This window comes from Oncorhynchus clarkii, chromosome 31 (genome assembly GCF_045791955.1).
Source record: "Oncorhynchus clarkii lewisi isolate Uvic-CL-2024 chromosome 31, UVic_Ocla_1.0, whole genome shotgun sequence".
NCBI classification, from domain to species: domain Eukaryota; kingdom Metazoa; phylum Chordata; class Actinopteri; order Salmoniformes; family Salmonidae; genus Oncorhynchus; species Oncorhynchus clarkii.
This window is the reverse complement of record NC_092177.1, coordinates 43,262,748-43,284,690: the sequence shown is the minus strand read 5'-3', so window position 1 is coordinate 43,284,690 and position 21,943 is coordinate 43,262,748. Positions and strand designations below refer to the sequence as shown.

Genomic DNA, 21,943 nt, shown 5'->3' with positions numbered 1-21,943 from the left:
TGCAGAGAAGATTTAGATCCAAAGCATTGCTTGCATCATCCAATTTGACTGCAGGTGGACGATTCCTTCTTTCTGTGTAACCATAGTAAATCACTGTATTCTATCAAAAATGTATTTGGCATTCACAAAGTTAACTTACTGTAGCATGTACAAGCTGTGCAACTCATGCAATAATATCAACAGGTAAGTTGTCAACTGTGTTAAAGTACTGCAGAGAGTTTAATAAACAAGAATGTTTCACACCGAAAACATGATTTGACTGTATAGTTCACAGAACACGGTTTGAAAATCCCCCTTCTCAGTGAGGCAAAATCAACATCAATACCAGGCACTAAATGATTCTACAAAACCAAAAAGAGGCAATGTATAACAAGATTATCACCAGTAACTTGGACAATACTGCCATGAACACGACCATCAAACATAGAAACTTAAATTCACTCAGTTTCAAGCACTTTCAGTATGGCATCAAATCTAGCAATGCACAATATAAATCGGTGAACATATCGGAATCGGCCAATATTAGCTAAAAATGGCAACATCGGTATCGGCCCGATGTCTAGTTTAACGCCGATGTGCAAAACCATTGTCAAAGCTGACGTGCATACATATATAACGTGACGTAACGACGGCAGGTAAAATTTTGCACAACACGTGCAACACAGCATTCCTAACCTTGCCCACAATATCTGCTGTGTGGATCGAGCATCAACAAGTCGAGCAGTCATTTGAAAGTAAGAACTCAAAGGCGAAATCCATAAACGCCAAGATAATGGAATTCATTGCCCTTGACAGTCAACCGTTCTCTGTCGTGGGTGATGTTGGCTTTCACAACTGGTCGATCACTGGTACACACTAACGTTACCAAGTGCGCTATTTTTCAGATGTTGCTCTACCGGAGTTACAAAGTAATAGCATCACTGCTATTAGCTTCATGACATACTATGGAATGCCGTTTGGGTCTTTGTGTGTCAAAAACGATACATACAATAACCACTATTTGACGTGTTAAAAACAGTAAGCTTATAATTTGACACATCAAATAATTATATTATAGAACGCTGTGTTTTCTGAATGCAAGCCAAGCGCCACCATTACTACCAGTAGCACTGTCAAAGCTGTACAAAAAAAGTCTGCAAACAAGCAAACACCGGCCACGAACAATGTGTTTACAATACCGCGTTGGTAATAAAGCACTATTTGTTCGACCGCAACTTCTGGGGTGACTGCAGTTATTTTCATTTTTCTTAGCAATGATTTAGGAATCCTTGTGAGTAGGTATAAGCTAGGTAGCCACTTGTGGTTTGCCTAATGAAATTGAACTTCAGTTCATGAAAATAAATAGCTAGCCAGCTCTTTAACACTGTTACCCTAAGCTAACGTTGTAAGTAGCCAGCTGGCTTCATCTGGCTAGTAAGGTTCGACCGGACCAGACGATGTGTTGTGAAGCTAGCCACAATAAGGATTGTGGCTAGCAACTGTGAAGAGTTTACGCAAATATTAGATTTGTAGCTCTTATCGCGGGACTCTGACTGTGTGAAATCACCTCCCCAGTCAGTCTGTTGTGTATATTGACATTCATATTGCACTGTTCAGCTTTTTTTAAGGATTGGGGATCAATGAAATGGGTTATCAGTCTACTCAATACCCAAGATATTTTTTACCAACGTCCTCCTCATGTTTGTCCTCAGACTCAAACATCCACGCAGTATTGTTTTTCATCGCGAATTGTGTTCAATACACATAGGTTGACAATAAATGTGGTTCAATTCAGTTGTTTCAGAGTCCTGCAATAAGAGCTACGACGCTAATGTTCTCTGGGTGTCACTGAGTAGACTGAGCCCATGTCATTGATCCACAATCCATAAAGTATGCCCCCAATGCAATTCTAAAGTATAATACATTCAGTGTGATTTTAGAATGGCCTTTTATTGCCCCCAAAGTGCACCTGTGTAATGATCGTGCTGTTTAATCGGGCTTCTTGATATGCCACACCTGTCAGATGGATGGATTAACTTGGCAAAGGAGAAATTATCACTAACAGGAATGTAAACTAATTTGTGCACAACATTTGTGAGAAATAAGCTTTTTGTGTGTATTAACTGTCACTTCCGAGTTGACACACACACACCTATTTCATGTCATACCTCTAACGGAGAGGAATAGGCTACAAAATAAAATAAATAATGCATATGAAGTGAAAAATATTGCCACCCTAAATTTAAATGGGTGAAGTTCCCATTTAACATTAACATTAGGATGGCTGTGAAACTCACAATCAAATGAAACTGACAAAATCCACTTTAACTGAGAAATGAATATTTTATAACGGCAGTGGTAAAAGACAATTCAATTTGAATGTCCAACTTCAAAGCTTACCTTCAGTTTGACATTGTTGGATCTGAGAAGCGATAAAGAAAGATACATTGATTCAATTATTCAAACAAGTCAAGTTCTGGTGATGAGTTTTGGAAGACAGGCTAACATGAACATGTAATCCATAACCATAACTGTATGAGATGAACTCTACAGCACAACATTACTCAACCTGATTTGTGATTCACAAATTGGCCTCCCGCCAACTTCACTCAAACAGACAAATTAGTTCAGTACTGTGAACCGAATTAAATTTACAAGAATAACAAAAATAGTCGAAACAACTCATTTCAAATAAAGCAGCAATGAGGGTCCACATGTGACCTTGTTTCAAAACTCCATCCCCTGGCAGAATCCATCAAACTCCCTTCTAGGAGTTAGTCTAGGTCTACCATTAATTTAAATGCTTTGATTCTCGTTGGTGAATTGACAAATGTTTATGTCAGGCTATTACCACCCTACTGCATGACTATAGAAAGTGGACGGATTAAGAACTGATTAAGTAACATAGCTAGGCAACAAATCTTTAAGTCTAACAACTTCATATGAAGGAGCGGAGCAGCTCTGCCAAAGTCTGTTTCCATCCATGCAGCAACACGCACTGATCTACTGCAACAAAGCAATATTGTCAACAAAAGCAGTGGAGAGCTGCCATCTCGAGAATTACAGTAATTCAACTACGAGGGTGAGGCGGAGCATCGTTTTTCCCCCCCTCTGCACACGGCTCAAATTATCACATTAGAAAGAAGACATATTTTTGGGCATGGCTCCATTTCCCTCCAATTGATTTCTTAATGTTTCCTCGTCGCTAGCTAATGGTACAGGTAACGAACGCTAACCCCATTCCGTAGAAATGTGCGCAACCGTGACATTCAAACGAGGCTGCAAAGAAAACTAATGGGACTGTAGCGACTGTGTTGACATCAAAATCTGGGGTGTGAACTACGTTTCTATTCAAGCGTTGATTGACATGGTAATGGCTCTATAGCATTGGAGAAAGTTGAAAAACCTGACCCCTCCGACACTGTACGTTACATCGTGACGTGTCATGGCATAACGTACAGCACGCATAAAGCAACTAATTCTGTCTTACTGCCTCTCTCCACCAGGTGCAGTACTTCTCTCACCGTTTAAAAACAAGAGAGGGACAGGGACAGGGTAAGGGGGATACCTAATCATTTTTTTGCGTCATCACTGCAAGCTATTATGACTCTCAAAAGCCGCTGTTTTCTTCTGGAGATCACTTTAGCACCGCCCTAAAAACCTGATTCAAATTTGACACAAACCTTCAAATAGGTTTGTAATGACACATTATACAAACTCTTTAATGTTTTATTTACATTTTACAGGCGACAAGGTGATATGTTGGACAGATCGAGTGAAAAAAGCAGTTTCCCCACACGACATCTCTCCTTCTCACTATCACGCAATAGGTTTCTCTTCCCCACCCGCCATTTTTAAAAAGACCAGACGGGGCTCATTGCCTTCTTGAATCATGCAGAGATGGGCATTGTGAAGGTCTCGTCATTGATTTTGTTGGAAAGGGGAGAAATTGTGCTTTACAATGGTATTGATATTACAGTTGATCTCGAAGTATTACGTTTTTTTGTGCGCTCAAATAAGGTCAATTGTACGGACCAGCGCGATGTACAAAAGTGAATTAGTTCACGTTACTGTTATGGCTTTCTCTTCAAATGGGACAGCCACCAACGGCTGTTCCAACACCCCCGTGCAATCAATACCCACGAGTTCACCATCAAAGTCCTAACTTTACTGGCTAATGACTAATGACTCAAACAATGAAATGCAAGCAATGTACACTTCCTCACAGCCCCCCACTGAATGATTAGTTAACATTGTAAATGAACCAACAGAATTTAGCAGATAAATTACCTCAAAGACAGCCAGATAAACTGAAATGACAAAGAAAATGGCCACATCATGCCTGGGAAAACTCACCCTGATGTTGCGTTAGCTAGCAAGCCAGTCACTGACTTGAAATTATTGCAGAAATAATTAAATTAACTAGCTAGCCAATGCTATTATGCAAGTTGTATATAATTACTCACCTTTGTCAGATTAGTCCGCCACATAAAAGGAGCTGGAATGTAAATAACAAACAATGGCAAGGTATTCTTGGCTAGTTAGCTTACTTGTCCAACAAAGCATAGAAACTGGTGGGTAGTCATCTGCAACGAGCTGTTCTAGATAGCTGTTGCTGCCGTTTGTCAAGGTTGAAGATAAGAGATTGGTAGAATTCATCATTGTCTAATTGACGGTAGGCTTCTGTCACATATGTCTTTACTCCACACTGCTGCAGCGCCACCTTTGTCTGCTTTTTTAACCACAATCCGTTCATTTTGTGTAATGATTCAACTGCATCCCTCTCTGTGAAATGAACGGACTGTGGTTAAAAAAGCAGACAAAGGTGGCGCTACAGTAGGTGTTGCAAGGTGTTCTACATTGGACGGAGAAAGAGACGCCTTGAAGACCGCTTAGCGGAACACAAGTATGGCATATGGGTAGGCAATGAAGACTACCCCATTGCAAGGCACTACAAGTCCTTACACAATGGTAACCCTGCCACCCTACAAGCTATGGGTATTGATCATATTCCGGCCTCTATTAGAAAAGGGGACCATGACAGTTAAACCAAAGGGAAAGTTTTTGGATTTACAAACTACAGGCCACGACATACCAATGGTTTAAATGAAGGTATGGATTTCTCACCCTTCCTGTAGGTTCGTGATAGGTCCATTTGCTGTCATCTAGTGGACAATTTGCTCAATTGTTGTTCATGTTTTGCTGTGTTCTAGTGTACTATGGAATATATTGCTTTCTTTTTCTTGACACTTCTCCCAGTCATATATTAGTTGTATTTTTATGATAACATAGCTACAGTATTTGACTTTTTAATATGTATAGTATTGCATACTAGGTGTGTCCAATCAATTTTGTAACCACCTCTTCTAATTAGGGCTAATTGGAAAAGCTGTTCAAAAGAGGACATTGTATTATTTCTTTGTACTCCCTGACGAAAGCCATGCAGCCGAAACGCGTCGGATTTTTAAAACTTTGTTTCTATTGAACATGCCATACAAATAAAGGCATTTTCATTAATTATATGAAGAGTGCCTTGGTCCTCCATTCTGTTTTTTAATTTATTTTATTTAACTAGGCAAGTCAGTTAAGAACAAATTCTTATTTTCAATGACGGCCTAGGAACAGTGGGTTAACTGCCTGTTCAGGGGCAGAACGCCAGATTTGTACCTTGTCAGCTCGGGGTTTAAACTTGCAACCTTCCGGTTACTAGTCCAATGCTCTAACCACTAGGCTATCCTGCCGCCCGTTTGTTTGAAAATGCAGTAAAATTTGATAAAATATAAAAAATAAAAAATAATTTTACACCTTTTGGGACTCTGAAGGAGCACAGACACATGCGTACACACTTCTTCTTCTATGAGGTTGCAATTTGTTGCATTACCGCCACCTACTAGACCGGAGTACTACTCCCTTATACTTTACTTGAAAAAGAAAAATGTACTAAATAAATACCCTTCCATCTAATACTATACTCACTCATTTCAAAATGATATCAAATAAAATTAACACCACCCTACTCCACTAATTAAATATATTTATTCATACCACATGCCATCACCCTGAAAGGATGGGACATCACCAATTAACACATCCTGTAACTCTTCTGCTGTCAAGTCCCTAACACCCAAATACCTCTCTGCAACTGCCACCAGAACGTCAATCTTCTGACACTTCCATTCCTGCAGTACAATTAATAACCATTTCTATAAATGCTAAAAAAACATTCTTAGTGAAACTTATTTAACTTTTTGGCCTATCCCTCAGTACTGGTATGTCTCTACTACTCTCACCACTCCTCCCCCTTAACCCATCTTCCTCTACTTTCTTCACTGCCTCAGCATATGACAACTTCTGCTCAACACTAACCCAGGAAACCCCAATCTGCCTCTCTTGCAATGGACATTTCTGATCCTCAGCTCCATGGGCACCACTACAATTAGTATTATTATTATACAATTATTATTATTTACATACACTAGGTTGACTGTACCTTTTTTGTGCCTTTTTTGGAAAATTCCAGAAAGTGATGTCAGGGCTTTAGAAGCTTCTGATAAATTATCCTAAGTCATTTGAGTCAATTGGAGGTGTACTGTGGATGTATTTCAAGGCCTAACTTCAAACTCAGTGGCTCTTTGTTTTGACATCATGGGAAATCTAAAGTAATCAGTGAAGAACTCAGAAAATAAATTGTAGACCTCCACAAGTCTGGTTCATCCTTGGGAGCAATTTCCAAACACCTGAAGGTACCACGTTCATCTGTACAAACAATAGTACGCAAGTATAAAAACCATGGGACCACGCAGCCATCATTCCGCTCAGGAAGGAGACGCGTTTTTTCTCCTAGAAATGAACGTACTTTGGTGCGAAAAGTGCAAATCAATCCCAGAACAACAGCAAAGGACCTTGTGAAGATGCTGGAGGAAACACGTACAAAAGTATCTATATCCACAGTAAAACAAGTCCTATATCGACGTAACCGCTCAGCAAAGAAGAAGCCACTGCTCCAAAACCGCCATAAAAAAGCCATACTATGGTTTGCAACTGCACATGGGGGCAAAGATCATACTTTTTGGAGAAATGTCCTCTGGTCTGATGAAGCAAAAATAGAACTGTTTGGCCATAATGACCATCATTATGTTTGGAGGAAAAAGGGGGAGGCTTGCAAGCCGAAGAACACCATCCCGACCGTGAATCACGGTGGTGGCAGCATCATGTTGCCACCACTTTGGTGCTTTGTTGCAGGAGGGACTGGTGCACTTCACAAAATAGATGGCTTCATGAGGGAGGAAAATTATGTGGATATATTGAAGCAACACCAGTCTCAATACATCAGTCAGGAAGTTAAAGCTTGTTCGCAAATGGGTCTTCCAAATGGACAATGACCCCAAGCAAACTTCCAAAGTTTTGGCAAAATGGCTTAAGGACAACAAAGTCAAGCTATTGGAGTGGCCATCAATCACAAAGCCCTGACCTCAATCCTATTGAAAATTTGTGGGCAGAACTGAAAAAGCGTGTGCGAGCATGGAGGCCTTACAAACCTGACTCAGTTACACCAGCTCTGTTAGGAGGAATGGGCAAAAATTCACCCAACTTATTGTGGGAAGCTTGTGGAAGGCAACCCGAAACGTTTGAACCAAGTTAAACAAGGCAATGGCAATGCTACCAAATTCTAATTGTGTGTATGTAAACTTCTGACCCACTGGGAATGTGATGAAAAAAATAAAAGCTGAAATAAATCACTCTCTCTACTATTATTCTGACATTTCACATTCTTAAAATAAAGTGGTGATCCTAACTGACCTAAGAAAGGGAATTTTTACTAGGATTAAATGTCAGAAATTGTGAAAGTTTAAATATATTTGGCTAAGGTGTATGTAAACTTCTGACTTCAACTATATATATCCTAACTTCATGCATACACACACGATAACATACGCACTATGTACTCATGTATTTTCTATTGTGGATGTGTGGTAGTGGTGGAGTAGTGGCATGAGGGCACACAGTGTGTTGTGAAATCTGTGAATGTATTGTAATGTTTTAGATATTGTGTAACAGCCTTAATTTTGCTGGACCTCAGGAAGAGTAGATGCTACCTTGGCAGCAGCTGAGGGAAATCCATAATAAATGCAAATAGCATCGATGAGAAAGGAAATCTTGAAGGCATCAAATAAAATTCATGGGTGAAGTTATGTTTCTTACACTAATTAAAGTAAAAAAATACACCTAGCACTTGACTACAGTAATCAACTGCTACACTAGGGTGTCGTTTGGCACTTGCATGTTGTTCCATCAAATCTAAGGCCTTTTGACACTGCACATTTAACACTGGTGATTTTACGGTGAATGCTCATCCGTTGTTTTGTAGGTGTAATTTATTATTCTTTTTTGAATTTTACCCCTTTTTCTCCCCAATTTCGTGGTATCCAATTTTTTAGTAGCTACTATTTTGTCTCATCGCTACAACTTCCGTACGGGCTCGGGAGAGACGAAGGTTGAAAGTCACGCGTCCTCCGATACACAACCCAACCAAGCCGCACTTAACACAGCGCCATCCAACCTGGAAGCCAGCCGCACCAATCTGTCGGAGGAAACACCATGCACCTGGCAACCTTGGTTAGCGCGCACTGCGCCCGGCCCGCCACAGGAGTCGCTGGTGCGCAATGAGACAAGGATTTCCCTACCGGCCTAACCCGGACAACACTAGGCCAACAGACCTCCAGGTCGAAAACAGAGCCTGGGCCCGAACCCAGAGTCTCTGGTGGCGCAGCAGTACAGCGCCCTTAACCACTGCGCCACCCGGGAGGCCCCTGTTGGTGTAATTTTAGCAAAGAAAAAAAATCTGGGTGGATGGTGGACCAAAAAGTGAATTTTATGTCCTGATCACAACACTCGCACGCACACCTACACCATAATGAAAATGGATCCATTTGCAAATATACATTTTTACAATGTAAAAGGATTAGGATTAGGATCCAACAACAAAACCTATCCATATCAGAACCTATGATGATTATTCAGTGGCCCTGCATAGTCCCTTTCACTGGTTTGCAGACACCGACAAAGTGTACAGTAGTTTGTCAGCTGTGGGTAATCGGGACTGACACATTCTTGAGCAAATCACTGAATTCCGTTGCAACTCTGAGTACTACTTACTCCCTTGCACGTCGCGACTGGCAGGCTATGCTTTATTCACTTGTAAACATCGGCTACATGTATTCGGGCATGTAGTTCATGTGAGCGCGAGGCTCCTCCAGCTGCAAGACCCTCCTTCATTCTCGCACCGCAGCCCAGTCTGCCCAACCGAGCAGACTGAATAACAAATTACCTTTCTCTCAATCCAAAGGATTTGTATTCTTTGAATTCGCGTACTGTAGGCGACGAGCGCTCACCATCCTCTGCTGTACGGGACTGTGGACAATGTTTCTCTTGCAGTATAGAGGTAAGGTCTAACTTGTATTGATTTTGTTACAGTATTACATTAAGCTACCTCTTGTCTGCTCTGCTCTCACCGTTATGTACTAGGCTATGTCTGGAGCGTTTTACGACTTTCTGTATTTATGGCTATATTCTCAATAAGAATGAATGAATGCACGTTGTTTTATACTCATTTCGAGGACGACTTGATTACAGCAGGTACAGTATATTACTGACAGAAACAACATGTGAAAATCTCAACGAAAGTGACCGACAGTGACCAAGCAGATGTGTCCGCGTCACTTGTATTTTATTCACAAATTTATGTAGTTGAATGGTGTAACCATTATTGTACAATGACTATTGATATCATGTAGCATATGTTTTACAATGCATTTGAGTACAGTTGACAAGCGTCCTCCCAAACGCCTTATTATCTTTGGAACTTTAATGAAATATAATACGGGGTGACCTTTATCTGCTCGGTTCCGTTATTGTTTTGCCTAATACTATGTTTTCTTGTTTCATTAGTTAATGACCATGGCTGCTTTTTAAATCTTGTAATTAATGTCACCAGTAGCTAACTAAAAATGTGATATTTGGAGAATATTGATGCCATTGCGCACAATGTAGTTGAATCAACTACATTGTGCATGCTATTATGACATTTTCGTCATGAAATCCAATTTGGTAGCTATTTCATCTGATCTGTCACAAAAAAAATGGAATGTTCCCCTGTTCTCAGATATGGGGTGTAGGGCTTTCATGAAGGAAATTGGCTCACATCGTATGAGTATCTTTGCAGTCTGGCGTTTCAGATCTTCTTCTCATTTATTCACAAATGTATCTGTGATACATAATGGCTCTGAGTAAATTTACATTTTCTCACAGTCACATTACCGGGCAGGATATTGAGACTTCAAATGAACCTGGTTAATCTGCTTTACTCCTGCACTCTGACTCTGCTGCTCATCTTTTTTTGTGATTTTTTTTAAAACCACTTTTTTTTAAAAAACCACCCAGTTTTGTGGTTTCCAATCGGTAGTTACAGTCTTGTCCCATCATTGCATCTACCATATGGACTCGGGTAGAGGCAAATGTCGAGAACCATGCGCCCTCTGAAACACAATCAGCTGAGCCACACTGCCCGCTTAACCAGAAAGCCAGCTGCACCAATGTGTTGGAGGAAACGGCATACACCCACCCCAGGAAACGCTAGAGCGCGATGGGACAAGAACATCCCCGAAGCCTCCCCGAACCTGGACAACACTGGGCCAATTGTGCACCGCCCAATGGGTCTTCTGCTCAGGTGCCGGATGCGACAGAGCCTAGACTCGAACCAGGATCTCTAGTGGCACAGCTAACACTGCTATGCAGTGCCTTAGACCGCTGCGCCACTTGGGAGGCCTTGCTCTCATCTTTTTGTGTCTGTTATTTTTGACCATGGAGAATTTGCCCCCAAATCAGAGATAAGTGTTAAGCCTACAGTATGAATTATGAAAAGGCAACACAGCTATGTATTTTCTGTAGGGGAATGTAGTGGATTTATACTGTGCATTAGGTATGAGGTTACCCCCCCCCCCCCCGCCCCAAGTCATTGGCTTAACATGAAATAAGCAATATTTTGTTGCTCTGTGCCATACTATTTTTCAGCTATTGCAGGGGACAATTCCTTGCCCTGGAATCCCCGCCCAGGCAACTGGCGACCCCCATTATCTTAGAAAAACCAGTGAATGATAATGGCAAGGTACAAGTACTTTAAAATTAATAGATTTGGTAAATAGTTTTTCATTATTTTGACCTCCTCACATGATATACTGAACAGAAATATAAGCTCCTACATGCAACAATTTCAAGATTTTACTGAGTTACAGTTCACACAAGAAAATCAGTCAATTGAAATAAATTCATTAGGCCCTAATCTATAGATTTCACATGACTGGGCAGGGGCACACCCACTGGGGAGCCAGGCCCAGCCAATCAGAATTAGTTTTTCCCAACTAAAGGGCTTTATTACAGTCCGAAATACTCCTCAGTTTCTCCTCAGAAATTAACATACAATTCTCTATCAACAGCTCTGGTGGACATTCCTGCCATCAGCATGCCAGTTGCATGCTCCCTCAAAACTTGAGACATCTGTGGCATTGTGTTGTGCCTTTTTCAAGTGCATTTTATTGTCCCCAGCACAAGGTGCACCTGTGCAATGATCATGCTGTTTTAATCGGTCTTCTTGATATGTCACACCTGTCAGATAGATGAATTATCTGGCAAAAGAGAAATTCTCACTAACAGGAATGTAAACTAATTTGGGCACAAAATTTGAGAGAAATAATATTTTTTTTGCGTATTAACTGTCACTTCTGAGTCAACACACACACGCACCTATTTCATGCCTCACCTCTAACAGAGAGGAATATGCTACAAAAAAATATTTGGCTCAAATGTATTTTGTCAGGATTCCTCTTATCCCTCCCGTAGCATTCAAGCTCTAGCTAGTGGTCCTTTTTAGCAGTCTTTTATTTTGTATTTGTTGTGCTATTGTATCATCTCGATAGGAGAAAGGTTGACATCGCCCAACCCTAATTGGAAGAAATGTAAACTCTAACAGAGCCTATTCACTAGAAAGGTAACTCAGAACCAGGGCTGTGATGTTGAAAGGATTTTGGGTAAAGATTGTCATTTAAATGGCCACATTTGCTTAATGCTTTGAGTCATCTTGGGGATATCAGAATCAGCTTTGTACATCTGGATTTGGGGATTTTCTCCCATTCTTCCTTTCAGTCTTTACACAGATTTTCAATGGGATTCAAGTCTGGATCACTAGAGGTGGCCCAACCACTAGAGGACTTTCACATTCTTGTTCTGAAGATTTTCCAGCCTTGCTTTGGCTGAATGCTTGTGGTCATTATCCTGTTGGAACGTAAATCTTTGCCCCAGTCTAAGGTCTTTTGCACCTTGAAGCAGATTCCCCATCAAGGATTTGTTTGAAATTGTGTGGAAAACATGGTCATTGTGGATATTGTTTCAAAGCCAAAAAAACTAAATTAAAATAATAATTTTGCCGTAAACTATCTGTTACACTCCAAATGTATTATACATTAATCTGGGAGTGAACGTATAGGCCTAGGTGATGCTTTTGGTTCATTGATTGTTCAGGGCGGCTTACAGTTTTTATTTATATATTTTCATGATTATTAAATAGGCCGACGTTACCGTTTTAGCTACAAAATATCTCACCAATGTGCATTTCCATCTCCTCTCTCTCCTTCATTCCTTTCTCAAGTGCGCAGAGATGGGGACTGACAACAGTTTAACTAAATATGTTTTTTTGTGTAAACATGTTACTATCAATGTTTCGTAACAGATTACACTTAGTTTCTCAAATGAAGCACTGCAGGAACCGGGTTGGAGAGCCCATGGCATACAGAGTTTGGGTGGAATATCACCTGTTGAGCAGTGAGAGGCTGAAATGCTCCTCAAACAGTGGTTGATACGTGAAGTGAAACAAGTGCTCTTATAAGCCCAGACATTTTTATATGCAATCCGGTGTGAAAGCTTAGGTTTTGATTGTTGCAACTAAAAAGAAGAGGATCCCAGCTGCTACTATATTTATTTGTCATCTGCTCTGCTATAAAGCCGGAGTAGCCAACCATGCATGATTTAGCAACAAACTGCGGGAAAGTGGCCTCCATTCGCTATTCGAGTGCATAAACGGATGATACAGTTGAAATCAAATCAAATCAAATTTATTTATATAGCCCTTCGTACATCAGCTGATATCTCAAAGTGCTGTACAGAAACCCAGCCTAAAACCCCAAACAGCAAGCAATGCAGGTGTAGAAGCACGGTGGCTAGGAAAAACTCCCTAGAAAGGCCAAAACCTAGGAAGAAACCTAGAGAGGAACCAGGCTATGTGGGGTGGCCAGTCCTCTTCTGGCTGTGCCGGGTGGAGATTATAACAGAACATGGCCAAGATGTTCAAATGTTCATAAATGACCAGCATGGTCGAATAATATTAAGGCAGAACAGTTGAAACTGGAGCAGCAGCACAGCCAGGTGGACTGGGGACAGCAAGGAGTCATCATGTCAGGTATTCCTGGGGCATGGTCCTAGGGCTCAGGTCCTCCGAGAGAGAGAAAGAAAGAGAGAATTAGAGAGAGCATATGTGGGATGGCCAGTCCTCTTCTGGCTGTGCCGGGTGGAGATTATAACAGAACATGGCCAAGATGTTCAAATGTTCATAAATGACCAGCATGGTCGAATAATATTAAGGCAGAACAGTTGAAACTGGAGCAGCAGCACAGCCAGGTGGACTGGGGACAGCAAGGAGTCATCATGTCAGGTAGTCCTGGGGCATGGTCCTAGGGCTCAGGTCCTCCGAGAGAGAGAAAGAGAGAAGGAGAGAATTAGAGAACGCACACCTAGATTCACACAGGACACCGAATAGGACAGGAGAAGTACTCCAGATATAACAAACTGACCCTAGCCCCCCGACACATAAACTACTACTGCAGCATAAATACTGGAGGCTGAACCAGGAGGGGTCAGGAGACACTGTGGCCCATTCCGAGGACACCCCCGGACAGGGCCAAACAGGAAGGATATAACCCCACCCACTTTGCCAAAGCACAGCCCCCTTACCACTAGAGGGATATCTTCAACCACCAACTTACCATCCTGAGACAAGGCTGAGTATAGCCCACAAAGGGACGGCATGAGAGAGCCCCAGTAAGCCAGTGACTCAGCCCCTGTAATAGGGTTAGAGGCAGAGAATCCCAGTGGAAAGAGGGGAACCGGCCAGGCAGAGACAGCAAGGGCGGTTCGTTGCTCCAGAGCCTTTCCGTTCACCCTCCCACTCCTGGGCCAGACTACACTCAATCATATGACCCACTGAAGAGATGAGTCTTCAGTAGAGACTTAAAGGTTGAGACCGAGTTTGCGTCTTTGACATGGGTAGGCAGACCGTTCCATAAAAATGGAGCTCTATAGGAGAAAGCCCTGCCTCCAGCTGTTTGCTTAAAAATTCTAGGGACAATTAGGAGGCCTGCGTCTTGTGACCGTAGCGTACGTGTAGGTATGTACGGCAGGACCAAATCAGAGAGATAGGTAGGAGCAAGCCCATGTAATGCTTTGTAGGTTAGCAGTAAAACCTTGAAATCAGCCCTTGCTTTGACAGGAAGCCAGTGTAGAGAGGCTAGCACTGGAGTAATATGATCAAATTTTTTGGTTCTAGTCAGGATTCTAGCAGCCGTATTTAGCACTAACTGAAGTTTATTTAGTGCTTTATCCGGGTAGCCGGAAAGTAGAGCATTGCAGTAGTCTAACCTGGAAGTGACAAAAGCATGGATTAATTTTTCTGCATCATTTTTGGACAGAAAGTTTCAGATTTTTGCAATGTTACGTAGATGGAAAAAAGCTGTCCTTGAAATGGTCTTGATATGTTCTTCAAAAGAGAGATCAGGGTCCAGAGTAACGCCGAGGTCCTTCACAGTTTTATTTGAGACGACTGTACAACCATTAAGATTAATTGTCAGATTCAACAGAAGATCTCTTTGTTTCTTGGGACCTAGAACAAGCATCTCTGTTTTGTCCGAGTTTAAAAGTAGAAAGTTTGCAGCCATCCACTTCCTTATGTCTGAAACACATTCTTCTAGCAAGGGCAATTTTGGGGCTTAACCATGTTTAATTGAAATGTACAGCTGTGTGTCATCCGCATAGCAGTGAAAGTTAACATTATGTTTTCGAATAACATCCCCAAGAGGTAAAATATATAGTGAAAACAATAGTGGTCCTAAAACGGAACCTTGAGGAACACCGAAATTTACATTTACAATTTTGGTAGATAAAATGAGAGCACCCCTCCAGCTAGGATGGAGTCCGTCACTCCTCAGCACGCCAGGCTTGGTCCTGTTTGTGGGTGAGTCCCAGAAAGAGGGCCAATTATCTACAAATTCTATCTTTTGGGAGGGGCAGAAAACAGTTTTCAACCAGCGATTGAGTTGTGAGACTCTGCTGTAGAGCTCATCACTCCCCCTAACTGGGAGGGGGCCAGAGACAATTACTCGATGCCGACACATCTTTCTAGCTGATTTACACGCAGAAGCCATGTTGCGCTTGGTGATCTCTGACTGTTTCATCCTAACATCGTTGGTGCCGACGTGGATAACAATATCTCTATACTCTCTACACTCGCCAGTTTTAGCTTTAGCCAGCACCATCTTCAGATTAGCCTTAACGTCGGTAGCCCTGCCCCCCGGTAAACAGTGTATGATCGCTGGATGATTCTCAAGTCTAATACTGCGGGTAATGGAGTCGCCAATGACTAGAGTTTTCAATTTGTCAGAGCTAATGGTGGGAAGCTTCGGCGTCTCAGACCCCGTAACGGGAGGAGTAGAGACCAGAGAAGACTCGGCCTCTGACTCCGACCCGCTGCTTAATGGGGAAAACCGGTTGAAAGTTTCTGTCGGCTGAATGAGCGACACCGGTTGAGCGTTCCTACAGCATTTCCTTCCAGAAACCGTGAGAAAGTTGTCCGGCTGCGGGGACTGTGCCAGGGGATTTATACTACTATCTGTACTTACTGGTGGCACAGACGCTGTTTCATCCTTTCCTACACTGAAATTACCATTGCCTAGCGATTGCGTCTGAAGCTGGGCTTGTAGCACAGCTATCCTCGCCGTAAGGCGAGTACAGCCACTGCAATTAGAAGGCATCATGTTAATGTTACTACTTAGCTTCGGCTGTTGGAGGTCCTGACGAACCACGTCCAGATAAAGCGTCCAGAGTGAAAAAGTTGAGGAGGAATGTCAGAGGTTTACATACACCGAATACATTTATACTCAGTTTATTTTAAGAATGTGAAATGTCAGAATAATAATAGAGAGAATGATTTATTTCAGCTTTTATTTCTTTCTTCACAATTCCAGTGGGTCAGAAGTTTACATACAACCAATTAGTATTTGGTAGCATTGCCTTTTAAATTGTTTAACTTGGGTCAAACGTTTTGGGTAGCCTTCAACAAGCTTCCCACAATAAGTTGGGTGAATTGGTGCCCATTCCTCCTGAAAGAGCTGGTGTAACTGGTCAGGTTTGTAGGCCTCCTTGCTCGCACACGCTTTTTCAGTTATAGGTTATAGGATTGAGGTCAGGGCTTTGTGATGGTCACTCCAATACCTTGACTTTGTTGTCCTTAAGCCATTTTGCCACAACTTTGGAAGTATGTTTGGGGTCATTATCCATTTGGAAGACCCATTTGCGACCAAGCTTCAACTCCCTGACTGATGTCTTGAGATGTTGCTTCAATATAGCCACATAGTTCTAGTTTGTGAAATGCACCAGTCCCTCCTGCAGCAAAGCACCACCACAACATGATGAAGCCACTCCGGTGCTTCACGGTTGGGATGGTGTTCTTCGGCTTGCAAGGCCCCCCCTTTTTTCTCCAAACATAACGATGGTCATTATCGCCAAACAGTTCTATTTTTGTTTCATCAGACCAGAGGACATTTCTCCAAAAAGTACGATCTTTGTACCCATGTGCAGTTGTAAACCGTAGTATGGCTTTTATAGGGCAGTTTTGGAGCAGTGGCTTCTTCCTTGCTGAGCTGCCTTTCAGGTTATGTTGATATAGAACTTGTTTTACTGTGGATATAGATACTTTTGTACCTGTTTCCTCCAGCATCTTCACAAGGTCCTTTGCTGTTGTTCTGGGATTAATTTTCACTTTCGCACCAAAGTATGTTCATCTCTAGGAGACAGAACGTGTCTCCTTCCTGAGCGGTATGATGGCTGCGTGGTCCCATGGTGTTTATACTTGCGTTCTAATGTTTGTTCAGATGAACGTGGTACCTTCAGGCGTTTGGAAATTTCTCCCAAGGATGAACCAGACTTGTGGAGGTCTACAATTTTCTTGACTGATTTCTTTAGATTTTCCCATGATGTCAAGCAAAGAGGCACTGTGTTTGAAGGTAGGCCTTGAAATACATCCACAGGTACACCTCCAATTGACTCAAATGATGTCAATTAGCCTATCAGAAGCTTCTAAAGCCATTACATTATTTTCTGGAATTTCCAAGCTGTTTAAAGGCACAGTCAACTTAGTGTATGTATACTTCTGACCCACTAGAATTGTGATACAGTGAATGATAAGTGAAATAATCTGTAAACAATTATTGGACAAATCACTTGTGTCATGCACAAACTAATGTCCTAACCGACTTGTCAAAACTATAGTTTGTTAACAAGACGTGTGGAGTGGTTGAAAAAACAGTTTTAATGACTCCAACTTAAGTGTATGTAAACTTCCGACTTAAACTGTATTTTTTCCCCAGTCCTGTTCCTGCCCATTTCATAATGGGACATTATACATCGAAACATATTTGACATTTTATTGAAGACAAAATTAATTTGAGAATAGTCTGATGTGTCTAAATATGATAACTTGATAAGAGTACAGCGTGTGTAGCTTGAGGCAAGGAACAGTGCAAGCTTTTTTTTACTTTCAAATAGCCTATAGTCACATCATGCAGTCCGTAATGGTTTGATTTCTAAGATATTCTAAGGTTTGTATCATTCACAACTAAATTTGCCAAATAACTCTAAATCTAACATATAGAATCTGTTTCAAATGATCACTTTGATGCTCAACATAGTCACTTCATTTGCGGACTCGCTCCAGAGTAGGAAAAAGATGCTTTCTATTTTATTCAGCTAGGTACAATTATATTCTTACTCTAAAATCATATACAATAAAATAATGGCGTAGGATTTATTAGCATATCTTGTCTGCTAAATGAACTAACCTACAGCCTAAGGCATGGCGCATAGCCAGATAATATACAGTAGGCCGTCTCATATTCAGTTCTTCTGAAATACATTTTCTTAATGTTTCTTTTGACCTGCTTAAAATAATGGATTTAATGGGATGTAATGGATTTATTAGACTTTTTAAAATGTAGATATTCCAAAGGTGCACACCAGAGGCTTTTAGCCTATGCATGGAGGCCTGTAGAAGCTAACATGTTTATGTTAATATAGGGTCAATTACCGTGAGAATGACAATAACCGGCTGACAAAATGTAATGTCCGCCACATTCCCTCAGAATGGATTGCGCTTTTACATATGACTTGTGTCTGATTCAGGTGAGAAAGGTCATTTAAGTTCATACCAATGATCCTGCTAATTTGTTTCACAATGTTACCCAGCCTGTTCTTACTCTTTAAGTTTAGATTTCCAAAACACTGAATGTTAAAATGGATTCAATGTCCACCCTTAAACCGCATAGTTTCCTCAGCAAGAACAAGCGCTGATTTCCCTTTGTACAGATAACATACACATTGTCCAAAAAACTCAGTGCCAAGATATTTATATTGATCAGTCGTCGCTACTGGCTCACCATCTATCAGAGTCTGCATTGTTGGCAGTGAGCCAATCTCAACCTCAAAAACCTTTCCTGCCTGGCGGAATGTTACATTTTTTACTGGACCATGACCACGGTGTGCATAAAGGAGAAACATTTGCTGGTGTCAAATCTCATATGAAAACATTATACACATTTTAAAAGCTGAGAAACAGCTGGGCTCCAGAGTGGCGCTGTGGTCTAAGGCACTTTGTCTCAGTGCTAGAGGCGTCACTACAGACAGCCTAGTTCGCATCCAGGCTTTATCACAACTGGGTGTGGTTGGGAGTCCCAAAAGGTGGCACACAATAAGCCCAGTGTCATCCGGTGTTGGACCTCATTGTAAATAATAATTGGTTCATTACTGACTTGCCTCATTAGGTAATTAAATTTCTGGAACAAAAGGTAACTGTTGACAACTGCAATGTCAACACAGTGGAAAGAAAGTGTTTTCCACCACTTCTAGGTCTTCTGCAAAACATTGTGGGAGTTGATCAACTGACATGTCAACCCTACCCATATGTCTATTGTAATCGTGGATTACACCAGGCTGGTTGACAGCCTAGGAACAGTGGGTTAACTGCCTTGTTCAGGGGCAGAATGACAGATTTGTATCTCGTCAGACTCTGGGATTTGAACCGCTCTAACCACTAGGCTACCCTGCCGCCCCAGACATGAGGACAGATTGATACACGAGTGTGTAGGTGTGGGTTATAGGGTGTCTAATTGTTGTACATGTTTTCAACATGGGTGACTCTTAAAAGAGAGCCTAAACAGCACCCTCACCTGAGAAGTAGAAATTAAAGGGAGATGGAATGGGAATTGAATAACTGCAGTTGACATAGAAAATGGCTAAATGGCTAAAAGTAAATGGAATAATACTCTTATTGCAATGTGAATGGCTCTTAAAATAGCCTTTGGTTGTGCATAGTGTAGTCTATGGTGTTGCCAGGGAACAGCACCCTCTTCAAAGAAGTAGGAGGTGAAGAACTCCCGCATACGGATTGCCTCTCTTACTGCATTGTTGGACCCCATCCTTGAAGCATCATGCAGAGCAGCAGACTTCTTCTCTGGCACACGGCGGCGAGTTGGAGATCCCCTCCTGTCCTCGTGTCCATCCTCATGAAGTTATGCAGGACACAGGTAGCCTTCACACACCTGAATTAGACTTTTACATCACCAGGTCATTGTGGATTACTAAAGTATAATATCCCTGATAACAAATCATGTTAACATTGGATTGATAGATGATAGATGATAGATGGGCACACATCAAGGATAGCGTTACAAGGATATCAAGGATAGCGTCACAAATGAATACATAAATACCACTCGAAGCTTGATGATGAGTTGATCATTTGAATCAGCTGTGTAGTGCTAAGGCAAAAACAAAAATGTGCACCCCTTTGAGTCCCCAGGACCAGGACTGAGAACCACTGCTCTTCATTGGGACCTCTTAATCTGCAGACAGGCTTTCACAGCTCTCTGTATGTGAGGTCAGAAAACCTCACAAGAAGCAGACTTCATTATAGTCAAATTACACCGCACTGAATATAATAAGTTACTATTATCTCCATCCTCACTTCTAGGGACAGGAACTACACAAGTACCTGCCCTATCCAGAATAGCCTACTCCCTCACTTTGACAGTTGGCTGCTATCCTTTCACCCTCCTCCATGGCTGTTAGCTAGCTACCTACAAATGCATTTGAAGTTTTTTTTTTTACTGTGATAAATACATCAAGATAGCTAGCTAATATGAAGTTAGCTAAGTGAATTAAATATCACCTGCTACCTATCTATACAGTATTTGAAGTTGGCTAGATAGCAAGCTAGTCAACTAGCTAGCAGCTCATTAGAGTTAGTCTTAACCATAGCTAGTTAGTGAAGGGGTTCACCTTGGGGTCATGATAGGGGCTGCACCAAATGTTTGATGTATTATAATAATTGATTATGCTTATGTTGTATTAATAGAAGGGGATGGGCTATAAGACCCCTCCCCACTACATTTATAGGGTCCTAGACTACAGATTAACAATATATATTCATTATAAGGTTTAACCTTTTGGGGAAGGGGGCAGCATTTTCACTTTTGGATGAATTGCGTGCCCAAACTGAACCGCCTCCTACTCTGTCCCAAATGCTAATATATGCATATTATTATTAGTATTGGATAGAAAACACTCTGACGTTTCTAAAACTGTTTGAATGATGTATGTGAGTATAACAGAACTCATATGGCAGGCAAAACCCTGAGAGGAAATCCAAACAGGAAGTGAGAAGTCGAATTTCAAAACAATGCCTATTTAAATCCCTGATAGTTATGGATGTGCTTGCACTTCCTAGGGCTTCCACTAGATGTCACTGTCTTTAGAACCTGTTTTGAGGATTCTACTATAAAGGAGGGGCTCATACGAGCTACTTGAGTGAGTGGTCTGGCAGAGAGCCTCGGTCTCATGACGCGCGCTCCCGAGAGAGTTAGCTCCCGTTCCAATGCTTTTCTTCAGACAATTAAATTCTCCAGTTGGAACCTTATTGATGATATACTGTATGTTAAAAACACCCTAAAGATTGACTGCAGACATGTTTTGACTTGTTTCTACAACCTATAAAGGAACTCTTTGAGTTTGTCATGGAGGAAATGGTCGCGCCTCATAAAGATGGATTACTGGGCTGAACACGCTAACAACAAGTGGCTAAATGATGGGCTTTATAGAACTTTATGGAACAAATCAGTCATTTATTGTCGAAACTGGGATTCCTGGGAGTGCCTTCTGATGAAGATCATCAAAGGGAAGTGAATATTGATGGTGTTTTTTCTAACTAATGTTGACTCCAAGATGGCGGAGTTGTCTTTGGCTGTTTTTGGTACTGAGTGCCGTTCTTGGATTATGCTTTTTAAAGTTTAAAATAAATCTGACACTGTGGTTGCAGAGAGGATAAGTCTATCTTTAATTATGTGAATAACACTTGCATCTTTTATCATGTTTTATTATGTTTATTATGAGTATTTCTGGGAAAATCACCAGATGTTTTGGAATCAAAACATTACTGCACGTAACGCGCCAATGTAAACTGAGATTTTTGGATATAAATATGCACATTATCGAACAAAACATACATGTATTGTGTAACATGATGTCCTATGAGTGT

General features: G+C 41.4%; 1 protein-coding gene across 4 annotated transcripts in view; it reads left to right on the top strand.

Annotated features, from left to right (window-relative positions):
• The first annotated feature begins 9,047 nt into the window (after positions 1-9,047).
• The window catches only part of LOC139390674 (ecto-NOX disulfide-thiol exchanger 2-like), a 267,211-nt gene continuing 254,315 nt past the window's right edge, over positions 9,048-21,943 (top strand). For all 4 annotated transcript variants that reach the window (XR_011629531.1, XR_011629530.1, XM_071137950.1 and 1 more), the window contains exon 1: positions 9,048-9,421. Coding sequence is in view for 2 of the 4 variants with exons in the window: in XM_071137950.1 (XP_070994051.1) it covers positions 9,400-9,421 (22 nt within the window). In the remaining 2 variants the exon portion in view is untranslated. The remainder of the gene's footprint in view (positions 9,422-21,943) is intronic.